The following is a 20,673-nucleotide window of genomic DNA, read 5'->3' as shown; positions in this document are numbered from 1 at the left end:
AAACGATGTGGCAGCTGTGGATTGGAGGAGCGGCTGCAATCGTTTACCAAGGGGTCACGTGACGGTACAGGAAGGGGACGAAGCGTTGTGATCTGTTCCTTCGTTTTGGTGTGTTTGTGTTTGTGTAATAAAGTGTTCATACACACATTTCCATTCATGCATTTACTCCAGCTGTCAGTTATAAGTTGTTTTATTGCTGGGGTCTGATTGGACCCCAGGTTACCAGGAAAGTCAGTTTTCCTACACGAGGGTTAAAACCATTCAATGTTTGTAGTTCTATATTTAACATTTACATTAAAATCAGGAGACCGCTTCTACCCAGTTTTCAGCCCTTGTGTTGAGCGCATCGATCCTAGACACTAAAAAACGTCTGGCATTATTATCACGGGCCGAAAATACAGTGACATACGAAAAACAGCAATTAATATCTTATATACATCAACATGCTTAAATGAATTCCTCCAAGTTTAAATAATAATAATAATAATAATAATAATAATAATAATAATAATAATAATAATACAGGATTTGGGTGTAAGGAGCTTGAATGAATCCCGTCCCTTTCTTTGGTGACCTCTTGATAAGAATAAAAGTAAAATCTATTGAAAGTCAAAGTTAAAAACTGAGTAAGTCCTGTGAGGGGTGAGGAGGAGGGGCTCCGACAGCCTGTGGTTGCATCCCCTCTGCGTTCAGACCCCTTCCCCTCGGCGCTGGGGCAGGCAGGATCACTCCACTCGGTCCTGTGCAGTCAGGTGTTCCTTCAGCACAGCCAAAGTCCGCTTCAGTCGTTTACAATTCAACAGGAAACAATCTTCCCACCCACTAGGGGGCGCTAGCATTCTGACTCGGCGTTTATTTCAGATTGCCGCCTCTGCATGGCATACAGGGCCTCCTCAGAATCTGAGTCCTAGAGAGAGAGAGAGAGTCACATAACATGCGTGACACGCCTTGTTAATTTCATGCTGCTGGCTGGGTCGGTTTCTGCTGTTTACTGCCAGGATTAGAGTCTGGTTATGTAACACTGCACAGAAATACTGCAGACACACTGCTGAACACAGTTTGTCACGAATGAATCTGAAACCCGTCTTCCCTTACACAAGCTGCGATCTCCTTTTTTGAGTGAAAGGTGTATGCGGCACAGATGGCTCTTTGATAGAAACAGTTTACTTTATTTGAATTCTTCCCACTGATGATGGGAATGGGAATGTAGAGATGGAAGCTCTTCTAACAAGATTTAAGATTTTGCAGGTATCAGGCTTTTAAAGACACACCTGTGGTGGCTTTGACAGACTCACTGAGAGCAGAAACTGACCCAGGACTGTGACAGCTACTGGAAGCAGGCTGATCCTTGGGGTGCAAATTGAACATTTGTGAAACTGCATGTGTGTTAAAATGTTGTAATAACTGTACTGTGTTTTAAAGAATATAAAGCCAGCAGAAATGCTAAACACATTGTTAAAACACACTCTTCATACAAGAAGTTATAATTTGCTCTGTATTAACCTATAGTTATGGGAGAGCATTCGATATTCCTGTTTATTCTGTTATATCAGGGGCAAATATTATTGCATCTTTGTAAATCTGAGTAAAAAGGGAGGTTGGGGTCACACCTGTGAAATAAGCCAAGCTATATTTGTCTGAGCTACTGGTGTCAAGGTTTATAAACTTGAGAAAAGCAGAAACGAGAATCTCATTTAATGAACTCAGATCACAGCCAAGTCTCTTATTTAGAGAAGTAAGCTTGATCTGAAAGCTAAACACAGGTCTAGAATAATTCAAACAGAACACAGTATTTTACAGTGTTAAGTTTGAAACTAAGAATATAGTTCAGATATTAACTTGAAGTAAAAACCAGTCAAAGCATAACGATACCAGTCTGTGTCAAACATATAGTAGGATCTGCTAAAGAGAAGGTCATTCATCTTGATAACCTTTGCTTGCAGTACCAGGCGGGGGGTAATCGAAGGAAATAACTTTTTGGCAACTAATGTGAGTTTCAATGTTTGAGGGGTTTGAAATCCAAGGTTTCTATAATGAGTGATCTTTTACATGTAAGAAATACCTCCTGGTAACAAAAGAGAACGATCCACTTACAGGAGTCTGAAACATCTTGATGTCCTCCTGAACGTCTCCCCTGAGTTTAAGAGTATATTCTTAAAGTATATATATATATAATATATATATATTGAGATCCATCCTCACAATCACAGTGAGAAAGCGCTCTGGGCATCCCTGCTGAATGCATTGAGATCCATCCTCACAATCACAGTGAGAAAGCGCTCTGGGCATCCCTGCTGAATGCACTGAGATCCATCCTCACAATCACAGTGAGAAAGCGCTTTGGACATCCCTGCTGAATGCATTGAGATCCATCCTCACAATCACAGTGAGAAAGCGCTCTGGGCATCCCTGCTGAATGCATTGAGATCCATCCTCACAATCACAGTGAGAAAGCGCTCTGGGCATCCCTGCTGAATGCATTGAGATCCATCCTCACAATCACAGTGAGAAAGCGCTCTGGACATCCCTGCTGAATGCATTGAGATCCATCCTCACAATCACAGTGAGAAAGCGCTCTGGGCATCCCTGCTGAATGCATTGAGATCCATCCTCAAAATCACAGTGAGAAAGCGCTCTGGGCATCCCTGCTGAATGCATTGAGATCCATCCTCACAATCACAGTGAGAAAGCGCTCTGGGCATCCCTGCTGAATGCATTGAGATCCATCCTCACAATCACAGTGAGAAAGCACTCTGGACATCCCTGCTGAATGCACTGAGATCCATCCTCACAATCACAGCGAGAAAGCGCTCTGGGCATCCCTGCTGAATGCACTGAGATCCATCCTCACAATCACAGTGAGAAAGCGCTCTGGACATCCCTGCTGAATGCACTGAGATCCATCCTCACAATCACAGTGAGAAAGCTGCTTAAACTCTGGACTGGGGTACTGATCAGGATCTATGGCCAAAGTTGTCTCTTCCAGTCCTGGTCTTTGTTCCAAGCCTGTTCTAAATTGTTTAATTGAACCAATTCAACCTGCATCCAGACCCTGCAGTCTGGTGTTAGATCAATGGATCTGTTAAACCTGGAGTGGAACGGCCCTCCAAGACTATGATCGGACACTCCTGGTCTATACAGAGACAGACAGACAGACAGACAGACAGACAGAGACAGGCAGGCAGACACACTGACAGGGAGGGAGGAGCGTACCTGAAAACACAGCACAGCATGATGTTTCTCTTCAGACTGGGCTTCTTGTGAACGTCTTCCTCTCTGAAAACAGAACAGAAAAGAGGATGCAGCAGAGAGATACACAGTCCCTGATGAAGAGAGCTCAGAGAATCCAGTCATTATAAATATATACACACACACACACACACACACACACACACACACACACACGCAACACGCACACGCACACACACAGTGATTCACAGCTCATGCTTCATTGTTGGAGCACCGCAGGTGCTGGAGGGCAGCATGGTGGATGTGGTGCTGTGTTTGGTGTTGCATGAATTACCCTGTATATTGCTTTTAGTAATTCCATTGTGTATTTACAATGACATCACAGATCTTTTACAAACATCAGCCCCTGTATGATTTAAATCTCAAGTAACAGACTTTTCTCTTCAGATTCAGAATGGGTAGCCTTCGATTATTTCACTCTCAACGTCCCAGTTCCAGGGCAAGAATCCAAACCAAGGGAGTGCTTCGTTTGGGATTCAAACAGAACACACTATCACATACCCGTCTGAGGCTTCAATGGGAGACCTCTTAAGCACGTGGGTCTTCCTCCTTCCCAGAATGCCGTTGTTGCAGCCCATTCTGACCAGCAGCACCAGGACGACGAGAGCCGAGGGGAGGAGCACCAATCCAGCCAGCAGGAAGAACTCTGTGATCCGGATGGGGTTTCCTGTGGGGAGTGGAGATGACAGCAGAGTCAGTTACAGAAAGCCCTTGCACGGTAGGCAGATTCTCCCCCATGCCTTTCCTACTGTTAGCCTGTGCCATAGTTTACCATGGTGGCTGTTATTTATTTTAACTCTATTACAGAATGAGCAGAATTACATTTTGCAGAGAGTGGTGTAGAAAAGAGAGCTAACACAATAACATGCATGGTCTACTTTTTATATAGTTTTCAATCAGGTTCATTAGCTCTCCAGGGGTAGTCTTTCTGCAGCACGACTCTGTGTTGAAGTTGCAGTTCCATCAAACAGCGAGGCTCTTTACCTCGGGGCGTGACGGTCAGCACTGTTTTGGCCACGTTGCCGTGGACGTCAGGAGGGTTCCTCACAGTGCAGATGAAGGTTCCGTTGTCGTTAAGCGTCAGGTTCCGCAGCTGGAGGGACGCGTCCCCTCGATTGACGTCCCCCTGCCACGAGACCCTGTCCTTGAAGAGCCCCTCCGTCTGGGGGAAGGCTTTGGACTGATAGTAGAAGAACTGTGGAGAAGCGAGAGGTGCGTCAGGAATGATCTTACAGGACGACATCGAGGAAGGGTCTGTCCTGGGTCTCGGGGCAGGGAGCCGGGGGTCCTGTTTTAGGGAGCACACTTCCCAGCCTCAGCCCGGATCCCTGTTGATCATCAGCAGGGCGGCTCTCAGGGAGACAGTGCTGAAGCCGTGGTTCTGCCCTCACACACGCATACAGGGACAGTTAATACAAGGCAATCGGCCCTGGCAATGCACAGCTGCCTTATGTCAACATCATAACATATGTATCGACTGAAGCACAGGGTCATGCTCTGAACAGCTTTATGGCTTGTTATTATCAGTAATCTCAGTACTTCAGTGAAGAGGTGTGAGAGCAAACTGCTGTAAATCTGAGCTGAGCAATCCCAGAGTCACTGCTGCACACACACACACACACAGAGGGAGCGCTGGCATACACAATCTGAAAGGGACACTATACCCGGCTGACACCACATTGTCACACATGTATTACTGCGATCTGCTGCCCTCTTCTGGAAGTCATTCGAATGAATTTTGTTGTATTATTACAGCCAGTATATTCAGTCCAGCATTAATATTTAAGGCATGTCCAGTCATGCAGTCCAGAGAGGGAGCGAGGGTGCGGAGTCACCTGAACGTCACCGTTTATTCGTTGTGAAGTCGGCTCCAGTGAAATGAAAGACGGGACAGAAACACGTTGTTTCACAGACCCCGAGCAGCATTCATCCTGGACTAACTCAACTTTATTAAACAGTAACACCCGACACAGCAGCTGTGAGGCAGCCAAACGCTTTGACCCTGTGAAATTCAAAATTCAGCGTTATTGAGTGTTTAGTAGCGATGGGTAATATTTCTGCAATTCTGGGACTTCCCAATACAGAGGGTATGAAATGTCAGTGAGGAAGTGTTCAGGGCTTTTCATTTCTGCTTTGTTTTAATTGTGAATTGTGTTTAAAGGGAAGGGACTGTAGCCATAAGAGAAGCAGTGATGAGGAGCTGCATCTCTCACTGTTAATAAGAGAAGCAGCGTCTCTCACAGTAAACTGCGCTGTGCAGTATATTGTAAAGCACCCAAACAATGTTACTTAACCACGGTAAACATTTCAGTGTAAGCGCTCTTAAAATCTATTTGGTGTTTTTTTTTTCCCGTTCTGGAAGAAATTGCTCTAATGACGTTTTTGGGTCAAACAGCTTTGAGAATCTGGCCTGATGTGACGTCTGCAAATCCCCACGCAGGTGGACAATGAAACCTCCTGCTGACAGACTCACGCTGTGAGAGGCCTCGCCGTCCACGGGTCGGTAAGTCCAGTCCACGGAGAGGCGACCCGTCACTGGAGACGTGGATCTGAACGTGCATCTCAGAGTGGCATCGTCCCCCACGACCCCATTCACCTCCGGCTCAACCTGCATTTCTACAGCAGCAGCCTGCCAGCACCCTGGGGGGGAGAGAGGGGGGAACAATTCAATCATTTAATGTTCACCTGGGTTGATTACTTCTCTTATTAATAATATTTAATCGACGTGTTACAAAGATCGAGGATTTACGATGAACACACATACACACGCAGACACAAGGAATGTTTCATCAACAGTAGTATTTTATTAAGTACACAAATAATACACAGAAAAGTCAGAAAGTAAATCGCTTAGTTTCTAAGCACAAAACACCATTCCAAACTCTCACTGCACTCATGCTGGCTAGCAGGGAACTGAAATATGACACTGTCTGTCTCCTCACAGCAAGCAGAAACTCAGCAGCTCAAGCAGGCTGTGACGCAGCTAGCAGATTGCTCACACGTACGAGCACAGCCTCAACTGAGATGATGCAGACAACCTTAGAATATACCACATTCAGCTTATTAATGGTGTATACATTAAGGATATGGCAAGTTTACTTTTAAAGAAATTCTTCATACAGCAATGAGGTAGATTACTTACAGTTACTTCATCAAGTTTCACTAAAAGTTATTTCACACGCAAAGTGTGCAAACTAAATAATTAACAGTACAATTCTATGTGAATGTGTTACAATTATTTAATTTAGTTCCACGAAAGGAAAATGCAACTGGAATTATGCTCAACGGTTGCTTGAGACTTTTGGTCTGCTGGTTTGGAAACTCAATCTGTTGAAGCGTCCAGTACAAAAACTCTCCTCTCCGCAACAAAGTCTTCAATCCTACACTGGATCAAACTCGGCAACAAAGCTTTCAATTCTCGATACAATCAACAACCAGCTGCAAAAAAAGTCTTTGATATAGGATCCACAACAGTGCCTGTCTGCTCTGTCCTCTTCGCTTGAATCTTTTATCTACGCAGGTAGCAGGGCACATTTTCTTTTGGATACAGTGGTTTTAGGTGTACAGCAGACCCAGACTGGTTTGTCTGATAACAGTCGCTGTAAGTTTTACGGCAGTCCTCCAGCCGGGCCTCAGTCTCGTTGCTTGTGGTCGTTGACTCACTTGCAGCTTGCTTTCTCTTCTTGGGTCTGTTTTTAGGCAGAGTCCCGGAGCTGCAGTTTTGCTCAGCAGAGTGACAGCACCTTGTTTAGCATTCGATGTTGAGCGCATAATGTTTAGTTTTGCTTGGATATTTACAGTCTTTTTCACTCTGCTAAAACAGATTGTTTTAGTCCACAGTAAACCATAAAAGGGACCAAAGACACATTAAGGGACATTGAAACCTGTAAAAGCACATGTAAAGTGAGTAAATATATTGGTAAAGATAAAAGAGAAATTGCAAATAAAGAAAATAAATATTCAGTCTTGAAAAATCTGTCATGCAAGGACAGCAGCCTTGTATGTGGTATATTTAGCATACAATGTAATAAAATCTGTAGGAGAGGCAGCTGCATCATTCTATAAAAGAATGCAGAGCCACCTTTCAAAGATAAAGTAAATAAAGCAATAGACACACACCACGGAGGACCTCAAGCTTTAGAAAGATAAAATGAGGTCACGTACAATACAGGAGAATAAAAGAAAAGAAACGGACAAACAGACTCCATACCGCGATGCCTGAAGGGTTACACATGAAGGAACAGTAGACTGTTACATCATTAGCTACATAGAGAATGACATCACAAAGACAGTATATTTAATGAGAAATAAATGTGTGGTTACCATGGCAACAATAGCCCACAATGTTTGTTTTCTCAGAGAGAGAGAGAGAGAGAGAGAGAGAGAATAATAGATGGCCTTCCCTGAGTTACAGGAAAATAACTCCATCCAGGGTTTCTGTGACGTCATAAATTACGAGAGCGAAGGTCGACTAGTTTATAAGCTGTCACAGAAACCCGAGATGTTATTGTTTTCCTGTAACTCACTGAAGAGGCCCATCTGTTGTTACTTTTTGTAATACACGGATACCCTTGTGATGCTAATATTAAAAAGGACGAGGTTCAGCCGTGCAGTTGGGTTTTTTTAAACGTCGTGTTTCAGTGCAGTACAGACGCTCTGTGTCGTTATCCGTTTCTATGAGCTTTTTTTTTTTTTTTTTTTTTTTTTTTTTTTAACATATTCTCATTTTGTTGATCATTAATGAACATTTCTGTACCGTGGCTGTTGTCGAGTTATTGAAAACGAGACAGTTTGTGTTTGAATTGAATGAGATGGTCTGGAGGAGTCGAAATGGGTTAAAGTTCATGTATATTTTCCTCTAGAGGAATTATCACTTTTTGACGTCACTACTGTGGTATTTGCCTTTTTTTAAGAATGGCTCAGGATGCAAATATAGCCTTCATCCATGTGTGATACACACACACACACACACACACACACACAGAGTATACATTTTAATTCTATGCATTTCTATACGCATTCTACTTAAAGTGCTGTCATTGCTGTGCCGCTATATTTTTTTCATAATCAAATAAAACACCAATAAAATATCTTTAGTAATATTAAATCATTTCATTAAAACGCTGAGCTACAACAAACACACAACTTTTCCACGACGAAACATGCAAATAACATGTCTGCCTCGGAAAGGGGAGGGGTGACGGGAAGGGCATTGCTGAAGACGCTGGCAAAACAAGATATTGTTTCTGTATGAATGGTGCTTGTGTTCGGATAAACACGAACTTTGTTTAAAAGCTGCATCGGCAGTTGTTCACACAAACGGCAATTAGCCAAGATGTTGCGCAGTCGGCTTGCACAGCAGTTTACAAAACATAACAAAAAGTAGCAGGTACATTTTATTAATATTTTGACATGATTATTCCAGAACAGCGGCTGTAAAGTGGGTCATAAAACAAGGATTGGGCAAGGGAGTGTTTGACAAAAAGATAACCTTATCTTTGTATCAAATAAACGTACTTTATATTACAGGGCAAGTTAAACAGGAAATTAATTTATGAGGAAATGCAGGTTTCGAGACACCAAAGAGACTCACCGAAGATGAGAAGACAACACAGAGAAATAATCCGGGGTTCACAGCGACCCATGGCTGATAAAACACCCCTAATCCAGTCAAAGATCAACGTCCGAGAAAGCGCCGCGCTGGGGAGCTACACGATCAGTTTCGAGTCGTCCATGTTGTGACTGTGTACCTGTGATACAGGTGTGTGAGGAGGCGTCAGCGAAACTCTCACAGAGAGAGACAGGCGCGTCTCTTAATAACACAGTCCCGCACACACGGAGCTCCCTCGACAAGTTGCATTGCTTACGCTCTTTTTTGTGTGTTTTCACTGCGTTTACCTGCATTTAAATAAGGGTCGCTATATATATATATATATATATATATATATATATATATATATATATATATATATATATATATATATATATATATTAGAGGAGACGAGCCTCTGTTATAAACACCTATCTGCATTTAAACACAGTGCAATGACAGCGCTGCGTTATTAAGCTTAGTTCACATCTATTGGACAGTAAACACGAGACACAATTCGTCCAAATTGATTTTATTATCCAGCAAAACCAGCCAATCAATACTTTGAATTGACGAAAGCAACCAAATCTTCTGATTTAACAGCTTCATTTAGAAAATATTTTATTAAAGTATGTTATTATTGATTTCTTAGCAGACGCCCTTATCCAGGGCGACTTACAATTGTTGCAAGATATCACATTATTTTTACATACAATTACCCATTTATACAGTTGGGTTTTTACTGGAGCAATCTAGGTAAAGTACCTTGCTCAAGGGTACAGCAGCAGTGTCCCCCACCTGGGATTGAACCCACAACCCTCCGGTCAAGAGTCCAGAGCCCTAACCACTACTCCACACTGCTGCCCTTAGAAATGCTATATTCAATCGAAAATTATATTCTTAATATAACTATAATTATATAACTATATTCATGTTGTATACAGGGTGTTTAAACAAAGCTACTGACACGTGTGTGTGTGAGTGTGCGTGTGCGTGTATGTGTGTGTGTGTGTGCGTGTGTGTGTGTGCGTGTGGGTGTGTTAATTGTCAGACCCTTTATATCTCTGTATCTGCTTTGAAAGCAAATGGAAATGCTGTGCATGTGTGTGGGAGGGAGGGAGTGTACTGTATTGCTGTGGACAGACTCATGATGTGAAATCCTCATTGTGTTAATCAGTGTACTGTATTGCTATGGACAGACTCATGATGTGAAATCCTCATTGTGTTAATCAGTGTACTGTATTGCTGTGGACAGACTCATGATGTGAAATCCTCATTGTGTTAATCAGTGTGCTGTATTGCTGTGGACAGACTCACGATGTGAAATCCTCATTGTGTTAATCAGTGTACTGTATTGCTGTGGACAGACTCACGATGTGAAATCCTCATTGTGTTAATCAGTGTACTGTATTGCTGCAGACTGACTCATGATGTGAAATCCACACTGCGTAATTCAGCCACTCCCTGACAGGCAGCCACACCCAGCCAGGGCAGTATTGTGCCATCACGCCTCCTCCACACTGCATGCACCGGAAAGGGTGGCTGGATCCACACGCAGCGTCTGAGTGTCAGAGCTCTCTGAAGTGTGCCGTGGACTTGATTCTTCACACTGAGAAAGCAGACTCAAAGTAACATGATGCATACAAAGCAATTCCAGTAAATCACACCTGATCACCAGAACATCACAGAACCTGAATGGGATCTCGTTAAACAAACGACTGCTTTCACAGAGCCTGCTTAGCACTAATCACTGCACTGCCCCGTGTTCCTGTAGGTCTAGCCTGTGAAACCAGCTGAACGAGTTCAATTGCTCTTGCCTGGTTCTCCTCCTACCTCTCCGATAGCACGTACCAGGTGTCCTGGCGTGGCTCACTCTCTGCCTCTTGCAGTCTTTCGACAGGTGTCCCCCAAGGCTCAGTCCTGGGACCCCTCCTGTTTTCCCTCTACACCTGCTCCCTGGATCCCCTCGCCTCCTCCCATGGCTTCTCATATCATCTCTATGCTGATGATGCCCAGATCTTTCTCTGCTTCCCCCCCTGTGACTCCCACATCTCCACCCGTATCTCTACCTGTCTCTCAGCCATCTCCTCCTGGACGCATTCGCATCATCTTAAACTCAATCTCTCCAAATCAGTCCTCCCCAGCAGCATACTCAGAATTCTCCCCTTCCTCACAGACTCCTCCACTCAGCTCCTAGTTCAGGCCCTGGCACTGTCCCGCCTTGACTACTGCAACTCCCTCCTGGTCGGCCTCCCTGCTATCCGTCTGCTCCAGCTCATCCAAAACTCTGCTGCTCGCCTTGTCTTTTCCCTTCTTCGTTTCTCCCACGCTACACCCCTGCTGCGCTCCCTCCACGGGCTCCCTATCGTGGCTCGCATCCAATTCAAAACTCTTGTACTCGCCTATCACTGTCTTGACCTTTCTGCTCCCTCCTATCTCCAGACTATCATTTCTCCCTACACCCCCCCCCCCCCCCACGATCCTCCACCAGTGGCAGGCTGTACCCCCCCTCTACTCCCCCGCCTCCAGAGCCCGCTCCTTCTCCACCCTTGCCCCTCAGTGGTGGAACAACCTACCCACGGATATCAGGACTGCTCAGCCCCTGACCACCTTCCGGCGCCTCCTCAAGACACACCTGTTCAGACAGCATCTGTAAACCTCACAACTCTCCACTATACTGGACTATATAGCACCTAATTGTTCCAGTACTTGCGCTGAACTGCTCCACACTTTGCTGTATTCTACTACTGCTCTCAATCATAATTATACTTTCTGTATCTTGTACTTGATTTTACTCTTAAAGGTAACTGTATTCACGTTTCTTTTGTAATCGATCTTATTTGAAATTGGGCATCTCCTAAGAAATATAATGGCAAACTATGAAAGATGCATAGTATAACCATGGGAAAACTGCAAAAATACCAGGGTGAGCTTCTACAAGGTCCCAGCAGCCTTGTGTCTGGACGCTGCTCCGCTGGCTGCTGCTCCTGCTTGGTCTGTTTCTCTTTCACAGTCGTTATCGTTGGATCAGGAGCTTGCCACATCCTCTCTGGCAAACACAACTGTGCACCCTGCCCTATGCAACTCCAGTAAACAGGGTAAAGGGACAGATGACTCAACCTTTTAAACTCTGATTCAGAAATTACACAACTCCCTCTCTGAATGGAAAAAAAATGAACGAAATGTTTCATCAGCAATCTTGACATCAGGAATGCACCTCTTGTTTCTTGTATTTTATTTCCTACTGTATCTTATTTCAAAATGTATTTAAGCGGGTGGTGTGACTCAGCATTGACCTGGCTGTGACAGCAACGTAAACATGTGTTAATCATAGGGAATGAAATCCACAGACACAAGCTTTTCGGATCTCGGGACAGGGGGAGCAGGAGGGGCTCAGCTCCAATCTCCTGGGCTCCAAATCAATTGTTCAGCGGCAGTGCTGTTATGGTCTCTGCCGACGCAGATCCCAAAACCTTATACGGGCAAAATATGAAGCAACTGGAGATCCAGTTTATCACTGTCACTGTATCAGAGATCGGATCTCACATTGTTCTGCAGACAGTGACAAAACACAACACTTTCAGTTTCCCTTAACTTTTATTTAAAACACAAACATGACATTTAAAACAAAAATTACTTCAGAATTTTTTCTTCTTATTTTACTAACATGTTAAAAACAGGCGCCCCCTGTTACTGTTTCATCATCACTAAAGCAAACGAAGTGACACTGCGTAAGCAAGCGTGAAGGAATCAACCGGAACGTCTGTGCGCTTGACTAGGCAGTTAGACTCTGATTGCACAGCAGCGAGAGACACACTGTTTTACTGGGTGCTCACTGGAACCCAGATCACCTCCAGGGTCTGTGCAGTGAAGCTCTCAGTAAATCCTGGAACGGCTCAAACCGCTACACAGCGTTTCCATCCGAGCTCTTCAGGGGTATTGACTACATTTGGGGGCTGATTTGTGAAAGTGATTTACAGTATAATCGTAAATCTCGAAAAACTACTCACTTCTAAATCTTTTGTAGTCATGTTTGTATTACTTTAGTATAAATACATGTTAATTTGGATTCATATGTTGTTTTTTTTTTACTTTATGTGAACGAAAAGACACAAATTTGCCCGTTTTCTCATTGGAAATAGGTAAATTTCAAAATATCACTGTCCTGGTCACAAAAGCAAAGTTTGTGGGGAATAATAGCCATTTTCTATACTTTTGAGGCATAAGCAATTAGGAAATAACACTTGCTACCCAGGAACCAAAAAAAAAAATAATAATTTGTTACACGGTGTTATCATTATCATTATCATTATCATTATCATTATTATTATTATTATTATTATTATTATTATTATTATTATCTGTGTTTTTATGCGCAGGTCACCACTTACCTGGTATTATTATTTACTTTTATTTAGTTTTTCCTTTTAAAACAGTCCGTTGCTTTATAAATATGGCTCATAATCTTCTAAACTCTGTATGAGCTTGGGAATGTGGGATGGAAAAGGGCACGTTTTTCATTGAAATGCTGGATATGTAGACTGCATGTATGCTCCAGTTTATTTTTGCTTATTAATAAACCCATTTGAATGCAACTTGCATAATGAGAAAGAAAATGTCTCTGTGCTGCTCAATGCATTGTCTTTCTTCAGGATGTCTTTGTGGTCGTTCAGTTTGCAATCATATAATAATGCATACTGCTGCGCCTCATAAATGAACTCTTCGTCGTTCATGATGAATTTGTTTTGAGGCGTGAAGTGTGTTGAGGCGTGACGTGTTGTGAGGCGTGCGTTTGACGTGTGTCAAGGGTGTTAGCCTTGCTTCTGATTGGTTAGTTTCATTCCAGTCGAAAAAAGAACAGAAACAGGTTCTATTTTAGCAGCGCGGAATTTTGTCAAAGCGACGTCGCTCGCCGCTGGTGTGGACACTCCCATTTCACTGCAGGGACTTCTAAATGATTCGCTCGCGTCCAGTGTGGATAACAACGTGGAAACAAAACCGAAAGTTTAGCATTCCCAGCTAGTGGCAGTGCAGGCTGTGTGCACGGTGCAGTTTATTTACATGAGCATGCTCTAGTGTAATTCAAAGCTGCACTGTGTGGCAGGGTAGAAACACTGTGTTGATAGCTGCTTTATTTGTAACAGATTGGGGTGTGGTTTGGACTGGAAGGCAGTGCTATTGAAATATCACTGGAAAGGCATTCTATATGATTCTCGTGGGTCAGGCTCTGCCAGCTGTTTGGAGTTACAATTCCCTCTGTGCTGAAAGCATCTGCTGCAGTCACAGCTCTCTTCCATTTCCATTCTGTGCAAGGTGTTGGCTGCTGCTGCTAAGACACTTCTCTTGCAGTAGGTGGCACTGTTGAGCAGAGCTGGAATACACTGGGGAAGCGGGCAGCTACCGCAGTCAATCTCTCCACTAGAGTTAATCTCAGTCGCTTGGCGAGGCAGCGCAGTGTTTGGCAGTGTGATTAGTCTCTTATTAATCTACAAGGACGGTATTTACAGTATTGAAAGTGAAACGCGGTCCTGGTGGCTGGCATCTGCTTCAGGAATCGCTTTTCACGTGAACCTGGACCTTCTCCTCACAAGTCTCCTCCGCCAAGCTCTTCAGCTCCTGGACCTCCTCCTGGGGTTTCTGCTCGTGCCTGTTCTCCGGACTGAGATCCTCTGTCTCCTCGTGGAGGCTGATCAAAAAGAGACAAACCATGTGTAAACAGTCAGCTTGGACACCAGAAACACAAACACAGAAACACTGCTGCTGCTCCGAACCCAATGGACCCCTCCCGTTCTAAACGGTCTCAGGTTCCTTCAGTCTGTTCCCAATAGCATTGCCTACAATAATACAACGTGGCTTTAAAAATGTAACACGTGGTGTGTGGTGTTCAGACAGGCCGTGTCTCAGTGTGTGGTGTTGAGACAGGCCGTGTCTCAGTGTGTGGTGTTCAGACAGGCCGTGTCTCAGTGCGTGGTGTTCAGACAGGCCGTGTCTCAGTGTGTGGTGTTCAGACAGGCCGTGTCTCAGTGTGTGGTGTTCAGACAGGCCGTGTCTCAGTGTGTGGTGTTCAGACAGGCCGTGTCTCAGTGTGTGGTGTTGAGACAGGCCGTGTCTCAGTGTGTGGTGTTCAGACAGGCCGTGTCTCAGTGTGTGGTATTGAGACAGGCCGTGTCTCAGTGTGTGGTGTTCAGACAGGCCGTGTCTCAGTGTGTGGTGTTCAGACAGGCCGTGTCTCAGTGTGTGGTGTTCAGACAGGCCGTGTCTCAGTGCGTGGTGTTCAGACAGGCCGTGTCTCAGTGCGTGGTGTTCAGACAGGCCGTGTCTCAGTGCGTGGTGTTGAGACAGGCCGTGTCTCAGTGTGTGGTGTTCAGACAGGCCGTGTCTCAGTGCGTGGTGTTCAGACAGGCCGTGTCTCAGTGTGTGGTGTTCAGACAGGCCGTGTCTCAGTGTGTGGTGTTCAGACGGGCCGTGTCTCAGTGTGTGGTGTTCAGACAGGCTGTGTCTCAGTGTGTGGTGTTCAGACAGGCTGTGTGTCAGTGTGTGGTGTCTCCCTTCTCTTACCAGTACTGCGGGTTCTTTTCCAGCTCGGTTCTCTGGCGCCGGTGCTGTCGGCAGGCCCGGATCGAGGCCACGGTGACGATGAGGACGATCGCCAGCAAGATGGCGCCCCCAATGGCAGCAAGCAGAATCTTCATCTCTGAGTGGGTGACTGCGGGGACAGGACAGCAAGCAAGCAGGTTCCAGTTACACCCAGCACCGAAATGAACTGCAGCGTCTGAGTTACTTGATCAAATAAATACACAGGACTTCCGCTATCTCACTAACACATAAAGAACAGGGTGAAATATTAAAAACAGTTAGTAAAGGCTCTTTATACTGTACAGCAGGGCTGTCCAATCAACAGTCCTGCAGGGCCGTTCCACTCCAGGTTAAACAGGTCAAATGAGATCACGACCTGCTCCAGGGTCTGGATGGAGGTTTCGTTGGTTCAGTTAAACAGGGTTGTTACACAGAGCAGGAGTGGAAGGGTCTAACGGTGAATGAAGCTCATCAGTGAGTGACACAGCGGAGGAGGAAGGGGCTGGCAGGGACCCACCTGTGGTGACCACTCGGAGCTGCATCTCGCCCGCCTGCCCGTGCACATCCCCGGGGGGGTTCTTCACATGGCAGCTGTAGGTTCCGTTGTCGCTGAACTTCAAGTCGCGGAGCGTGATCGAGGCGTCACCGCGCCTGATATCACCGCTCCACACAGCACGACCTTTGAACTTCCCACTCGTGGGGGTGTAGGGCTGCTCCTGGTAATAGAACACCTGGGGGGGGGGGGGGGGGGGGTGTAAAAATGATTCAAGTGGAACAAGTTGCATTAAAGCAGTTTTACTGTAGCCAGGCCAGGCCAGTCCATGGTCTGGGGGTGTCACTGCTGGGGTCCCCCCTGCACTGGCACACTCACCGACTCCTCGTTGCCCCCCGACAGCGGCCTGAAGTTCCAGGAGACGGAGGCTTGCACACTGATGGCGGCGGAGCTTGTGAAGGTGCACTTGAGCCGAGCGTCGGAGCCGTTCACAGCCTGCAGCTCCTCGGGTGTGTACACCTCCACCGCACACACACCTGCAGAGAAACACACAGTGAGGATCAGAGTACACCTCCACCGCACACACACCTGCAGAGAAACACACAGTGAGGATCAGTGTACACCTCCACCGCACACACACCTGCAGAGAAACACACAGTGAGGATCAGTGTACACCTCCACCGCACACACAGAGAAACACACAGTGAGGATCAGAGTACACCTCCACCACACACACACCTGCAGAGAAACACACAGTGAGGATCAGAGTACACCTCCACCGCACACACACCTGCAGAGAAACACACAGTGAGGATCAGAGTACACCTCCACCACACACACACCTGCAGAGAAACACACAGTGAGGATCAGTGTACACCTCCACCACACACACACCTGCAGAGAAACACACAGTGAGGATCAGAGTACACCTCCACCACACACACACCTGCAGAGAAACACACAGTGAGGATCAGAGTACACCTCCACCGCACACACACCTGCAGAGAAACACACAGTGAGGATCAGAGTACACCTCCACCACACACACACCTGCAGAGAAACACACAGTGAGGATCAGTGTACACCTCCACCGCACACACACCTGCAGAGAAACACACAGTGAGGATCAGTGTACACCTCCACCGCACACACACCTGCAGAGAAACACACAGTGAGGATCAGAGTACACCTCCACTGCACACACACCTGCAGAGAAACACACAGTGAGGATCAGTGTACACCTCCACCGCACACACACCTGCAGAGAAACACACAGTGAGGATCAGTGTACACCTCCACCACACACACAGAGAAACACACAGTGAGGATCAGTGTACACCTCCACCACACACACACCTGCAGAGAAACACACAGTGAGGATCAGAGTACACCTCCACCACACACACACCTGCAGAGAAACACACAGTGAGGATCAGTGTACACCTCCACCACACACACACCTGCAGAGAAACACACAGTGAGGATCAGTGTACACCTCCACCACACACACAGAGAAACACACAGTGAGGATCAGTGTACACCTCCACCACACACACAGAGAAACACACAGTGAGGATCAGTGTACACCTCCACCACACACACACCTGCAGAGAAACACACAGTGAGGATCAGTGTACACCTCCACCGCACACACACCTGCAGAGAAACACACAGTGAGGATCAGAGTACACCTCCACTGCACACACACCTGCAGAGAAACACACAGTGAGGATCAGTGTACACCTCCACCGCACACACACCTGCAGAGAAACACACAGTGAGGATCAGTGTACACCTCCACCACAGACACACCTGCAGAGAAACACACAGTGAGGATCAGAGTACACCTCCACTGCACACACACCTGCAGAGAAACACACAGTGAGGATCAGTGTACACCTCCACCACACACACACCTGCAGAGAAACACACAGTGAGGATCAGTGTACACCTCCACCGCACACACACCTGCAGAGAAACACACAGTGAGGATCAGTGTACACCTCCACCACACACACAGAGAAACACACAGTGAGGATCAGTGTACACCTCCACCACACACACAGAGAAACACACAGTGAGGATCAGTGTACACCTCCACCACACACACACCTGCAGAGAAACACACAGTGAGGATCAGAGTACACCTCCACCACACACACACAGAAACACACAGTGAGGATCAGTGTACACCTCCACCACACACACACAGAGAAACACAGTGAGGATCAGTGTACACCTCCACCACACACACAGAGAAACACACAGTGAGGATCAGTGTACACCTCCACCACACACACAGAGAAACACACAGTGAGGATCAGTGTACACCTCCACCACACACACAGAGAAACACACAGTGAGGATCAGAGTACACCTCCACCGCACACACACCTGCAGAGAAACACACAGTGAGGATGCCAGCCAGCACCTCAACACTCAGAACTCCCCTCAGTGAAGTCTGTTATTATTGAAATGATCCGGATGGAGGCGTGTGAGCAGGGTTAGAGACTCACACAAGCCCTGGGCTCTCATTCCCTCTGGGAGGTGGAGTCACAGTACCTGTGCTGGATCAGTGGTACCGCAGGCTCTGACTTTGCACTATAAAATAACTCCTAATTGTTGTAAATATGTCAATAATCTCAAAGTTACTGAGATTCCAAGAAGGGCTTTATTTTACACCTAACAGTATGGTGGAAGCTGCAAAGATACTGTGGGTGGGTTTCCTGTCACTTTCTACAGAGCTATACACCTGTCCATGTCTGTATTATTCTGCAGATTTCTACACACATTCTAGTCTAAGGTAAGTGTCTGTTTCCCTGCAATACTTTCTCCTAGTTCCTGGTGGGATTAAAATGTGGGGTGTGGATGGTTGCACAGGCCCTCTCCCCCTTTCCAAACAAACTTTAATTTGCATTACAAAAAAACTTCAAAAAGGTAAACGCAGGTAGATCTCTCACAACCGCCTCCTGGACGATGTATTTAAACACAAGCTTGGAAAAAAATAAATAAGAAAGGTCATTGAACGATTATACAAGTCAAGTGTTTTAAATTCAGGAGTGTTTATACAAGAGGGTTCGACTTTAAAACACCTGTCGTTAACAGAGTCTTTTTAAAAGAGGGACCGTGAGAACTGCGCTCTCTGCTGTCATCGACGCGGCGCGATAACCATTTCACAGCCCTGCAAAGCCTAAACGATACAAAGGTAGCTTTATTTTTTCCTGACCTTTTATGTGGATACGCAATCAGGATTTCACCTGAGAGAGGCAGAACAGAATGTGATGAAATCCGAGCGCCACCATTTTAATGCGCAGAGCGGCACAGCCAGGCTAGCTATGTAGCCACATACACCCGGACGATAGTCTAGTATTATTTGAAAAGTGTGTTTGTTTTTATGACAGCAGTAAAGCTCGCTGACTCCGCGCAAATCTCAGCGCAAACAGCTGTAAAGGTTTTCCATTCACAGCGCAACAACTACAGTACAGTTCTGTGTTCACTTCCTTACCTGAGACAGCGATTCCACACAGGAAGGTACAAAGTTCCAGTCGAATTCCAAACATGTCATCGGATCAGCTGAACACACACAAAAAAAAAGCCTTGACAATACTTTATACTTGAAATGCGGGATATAATGCTCCGGTAACCGCGCTAGGGTTTGAGGCAAGGCTACTTATTCTGGGCAGCAAGACAGAGAGAGAGAGGGAAAAAAAAAGTTGTTCTGGTTTTGAGTCAGATAATTATTACACTGCAGTGAGTGGCACCGAGCGCGCCAAGTGTACTCCCACTGTCGGGCGGGGTCACGTTATTTTTTTTAACTGGGTTAAGAAGAACAGGTTAGGTATCTGAAGTACAGTCGTTTGCTCGTTGTAGTTTGCAGTTAGTTTTGTATTACCTGTTCGCTGAGATCAATTCATTCCATTAAGCGTAACAACAGTGAACACATGACCAGGATGCCAGGGAGTTCCACACTCGTGGGGCTTGCTAGAACGCTTTCACGCACAGTTATTTGACTTTTTGACAAGTGCAGTTTTCAAACCTTTCGTCGTGTTTTTAGTTTGGAGGAACGTGACGTACGGACTCCTAGTTGTGAGGTGTGATTTGTCTTGTCTGTATTCCACTGGTATATTTGCCTGTGTGCTGTAAGGTGTACAGAGTAGGGAGAGTAATGACACTACCATGACATGAACGCACTACCCCCTCACACACACACACACACACCCCTGAGGAATGCATTACCCCCTCACACACACACACACCCCCCTGAGGAACGCATTACCCCCTCACACACACACACCCCTGAGGAACGCATTACCCCCTCACACACACACACCCCTGAGGAACTCATTACCCCCTCACACACACACTCACACACACCCCTGAGGAACGCACTACCCCCTCACACACACACACACACACCCCTGAGGAATGCATTACCCCCTCACACACACACACACCCCCCTGAGGAACGCATTACCCCCTCACACACACACACACACACACACACCCCTGAGGAATGCATTACCCCCTCACACACACACACACCCCCCCCCTGAGGAACGCATTACCCCCTCACACACACACACACACCCCCGAGGAACGCATTACCCCCTCACACACACACACACACACACACACACCCCTGAGGAACGCATTACCCCCTCACACACACACACACACAAACTCCTCCCTGAGGAAAGCACTACCCCCTCACACACACACACACACACACACACACACACACACACACACACACACACCCCTGAGG

General features: G+C 46.0%; 2 protein-coding genes across 2 annotated transcripts in view; one reads left to right on the top strand and one right to left on the bottom strand.

Annotated features, from left to right (window-relative positions):
• Positions 1-212: 212 nt before the first annotated feature.
• LOC117968982 (uncharacterized) lies at positions 213-19,829 on the bottom strand. The gene is made up of 10 exons (XM_059009956.1): positions 19,414-19,829; positions 16,287-16,444; positions 15,933-16,146; positions 15,398-15,545; positions 14,392-14,525; positions 5,723-5,889; positions 4,234-4,444; positions 3,751-3,916; positions 3,214-3,276; positions 213-907 (listed from the first exon to the last, which is right to left on the bottom strand). Exons 1-10 carry the CDS (start codon positions 19,466-19,468, stop codon positions 853-855), a joined length of 1,371 nt encoding a protein of 456 aa, XP_058865939.1. The 5' UTR covers positions 19,469-19,829; the 3' UTR covers positions 213-852.
• LOC117963033 (T-cell surface glycoprotein CD3 epsilon chain-like) overlaps positions 19,001-20,673 on the top strand; it is a 23,460-nt gene continuing 21,787 nt past the window's right edge. The window contains exon 1 of the mRNA XM_059010069.1: positions 19,001-19,113. The gene's annotated coding sequence lies outside the window, so the exon portion shown is untranslated. The remainder of the gene's footprint in view (positions 19,114-20,673) is intronic.

The sequence above is a fragment of the Acipenser ruthenus genome, chromosome 40, assembly GCF_902713425.1.
Source record: "Acipenser ruthenus chromosome 40, fAciRut3.2 maternal haplotype, whole genome shotgun sequence".
Taxonomy (NCBI): domain Eukaryota; kingdom Metazoa; phylum Chordata; class Actinopteri; order Acipenseriformes; family Acipenseridae; genus Acipenser; species Acipenser ruthenus.
The sequence above is the reverse complement of the archived record's forward strand: the minus strand, read 5'-3'. Positions and strand labels throughout refer to the sequence as shown.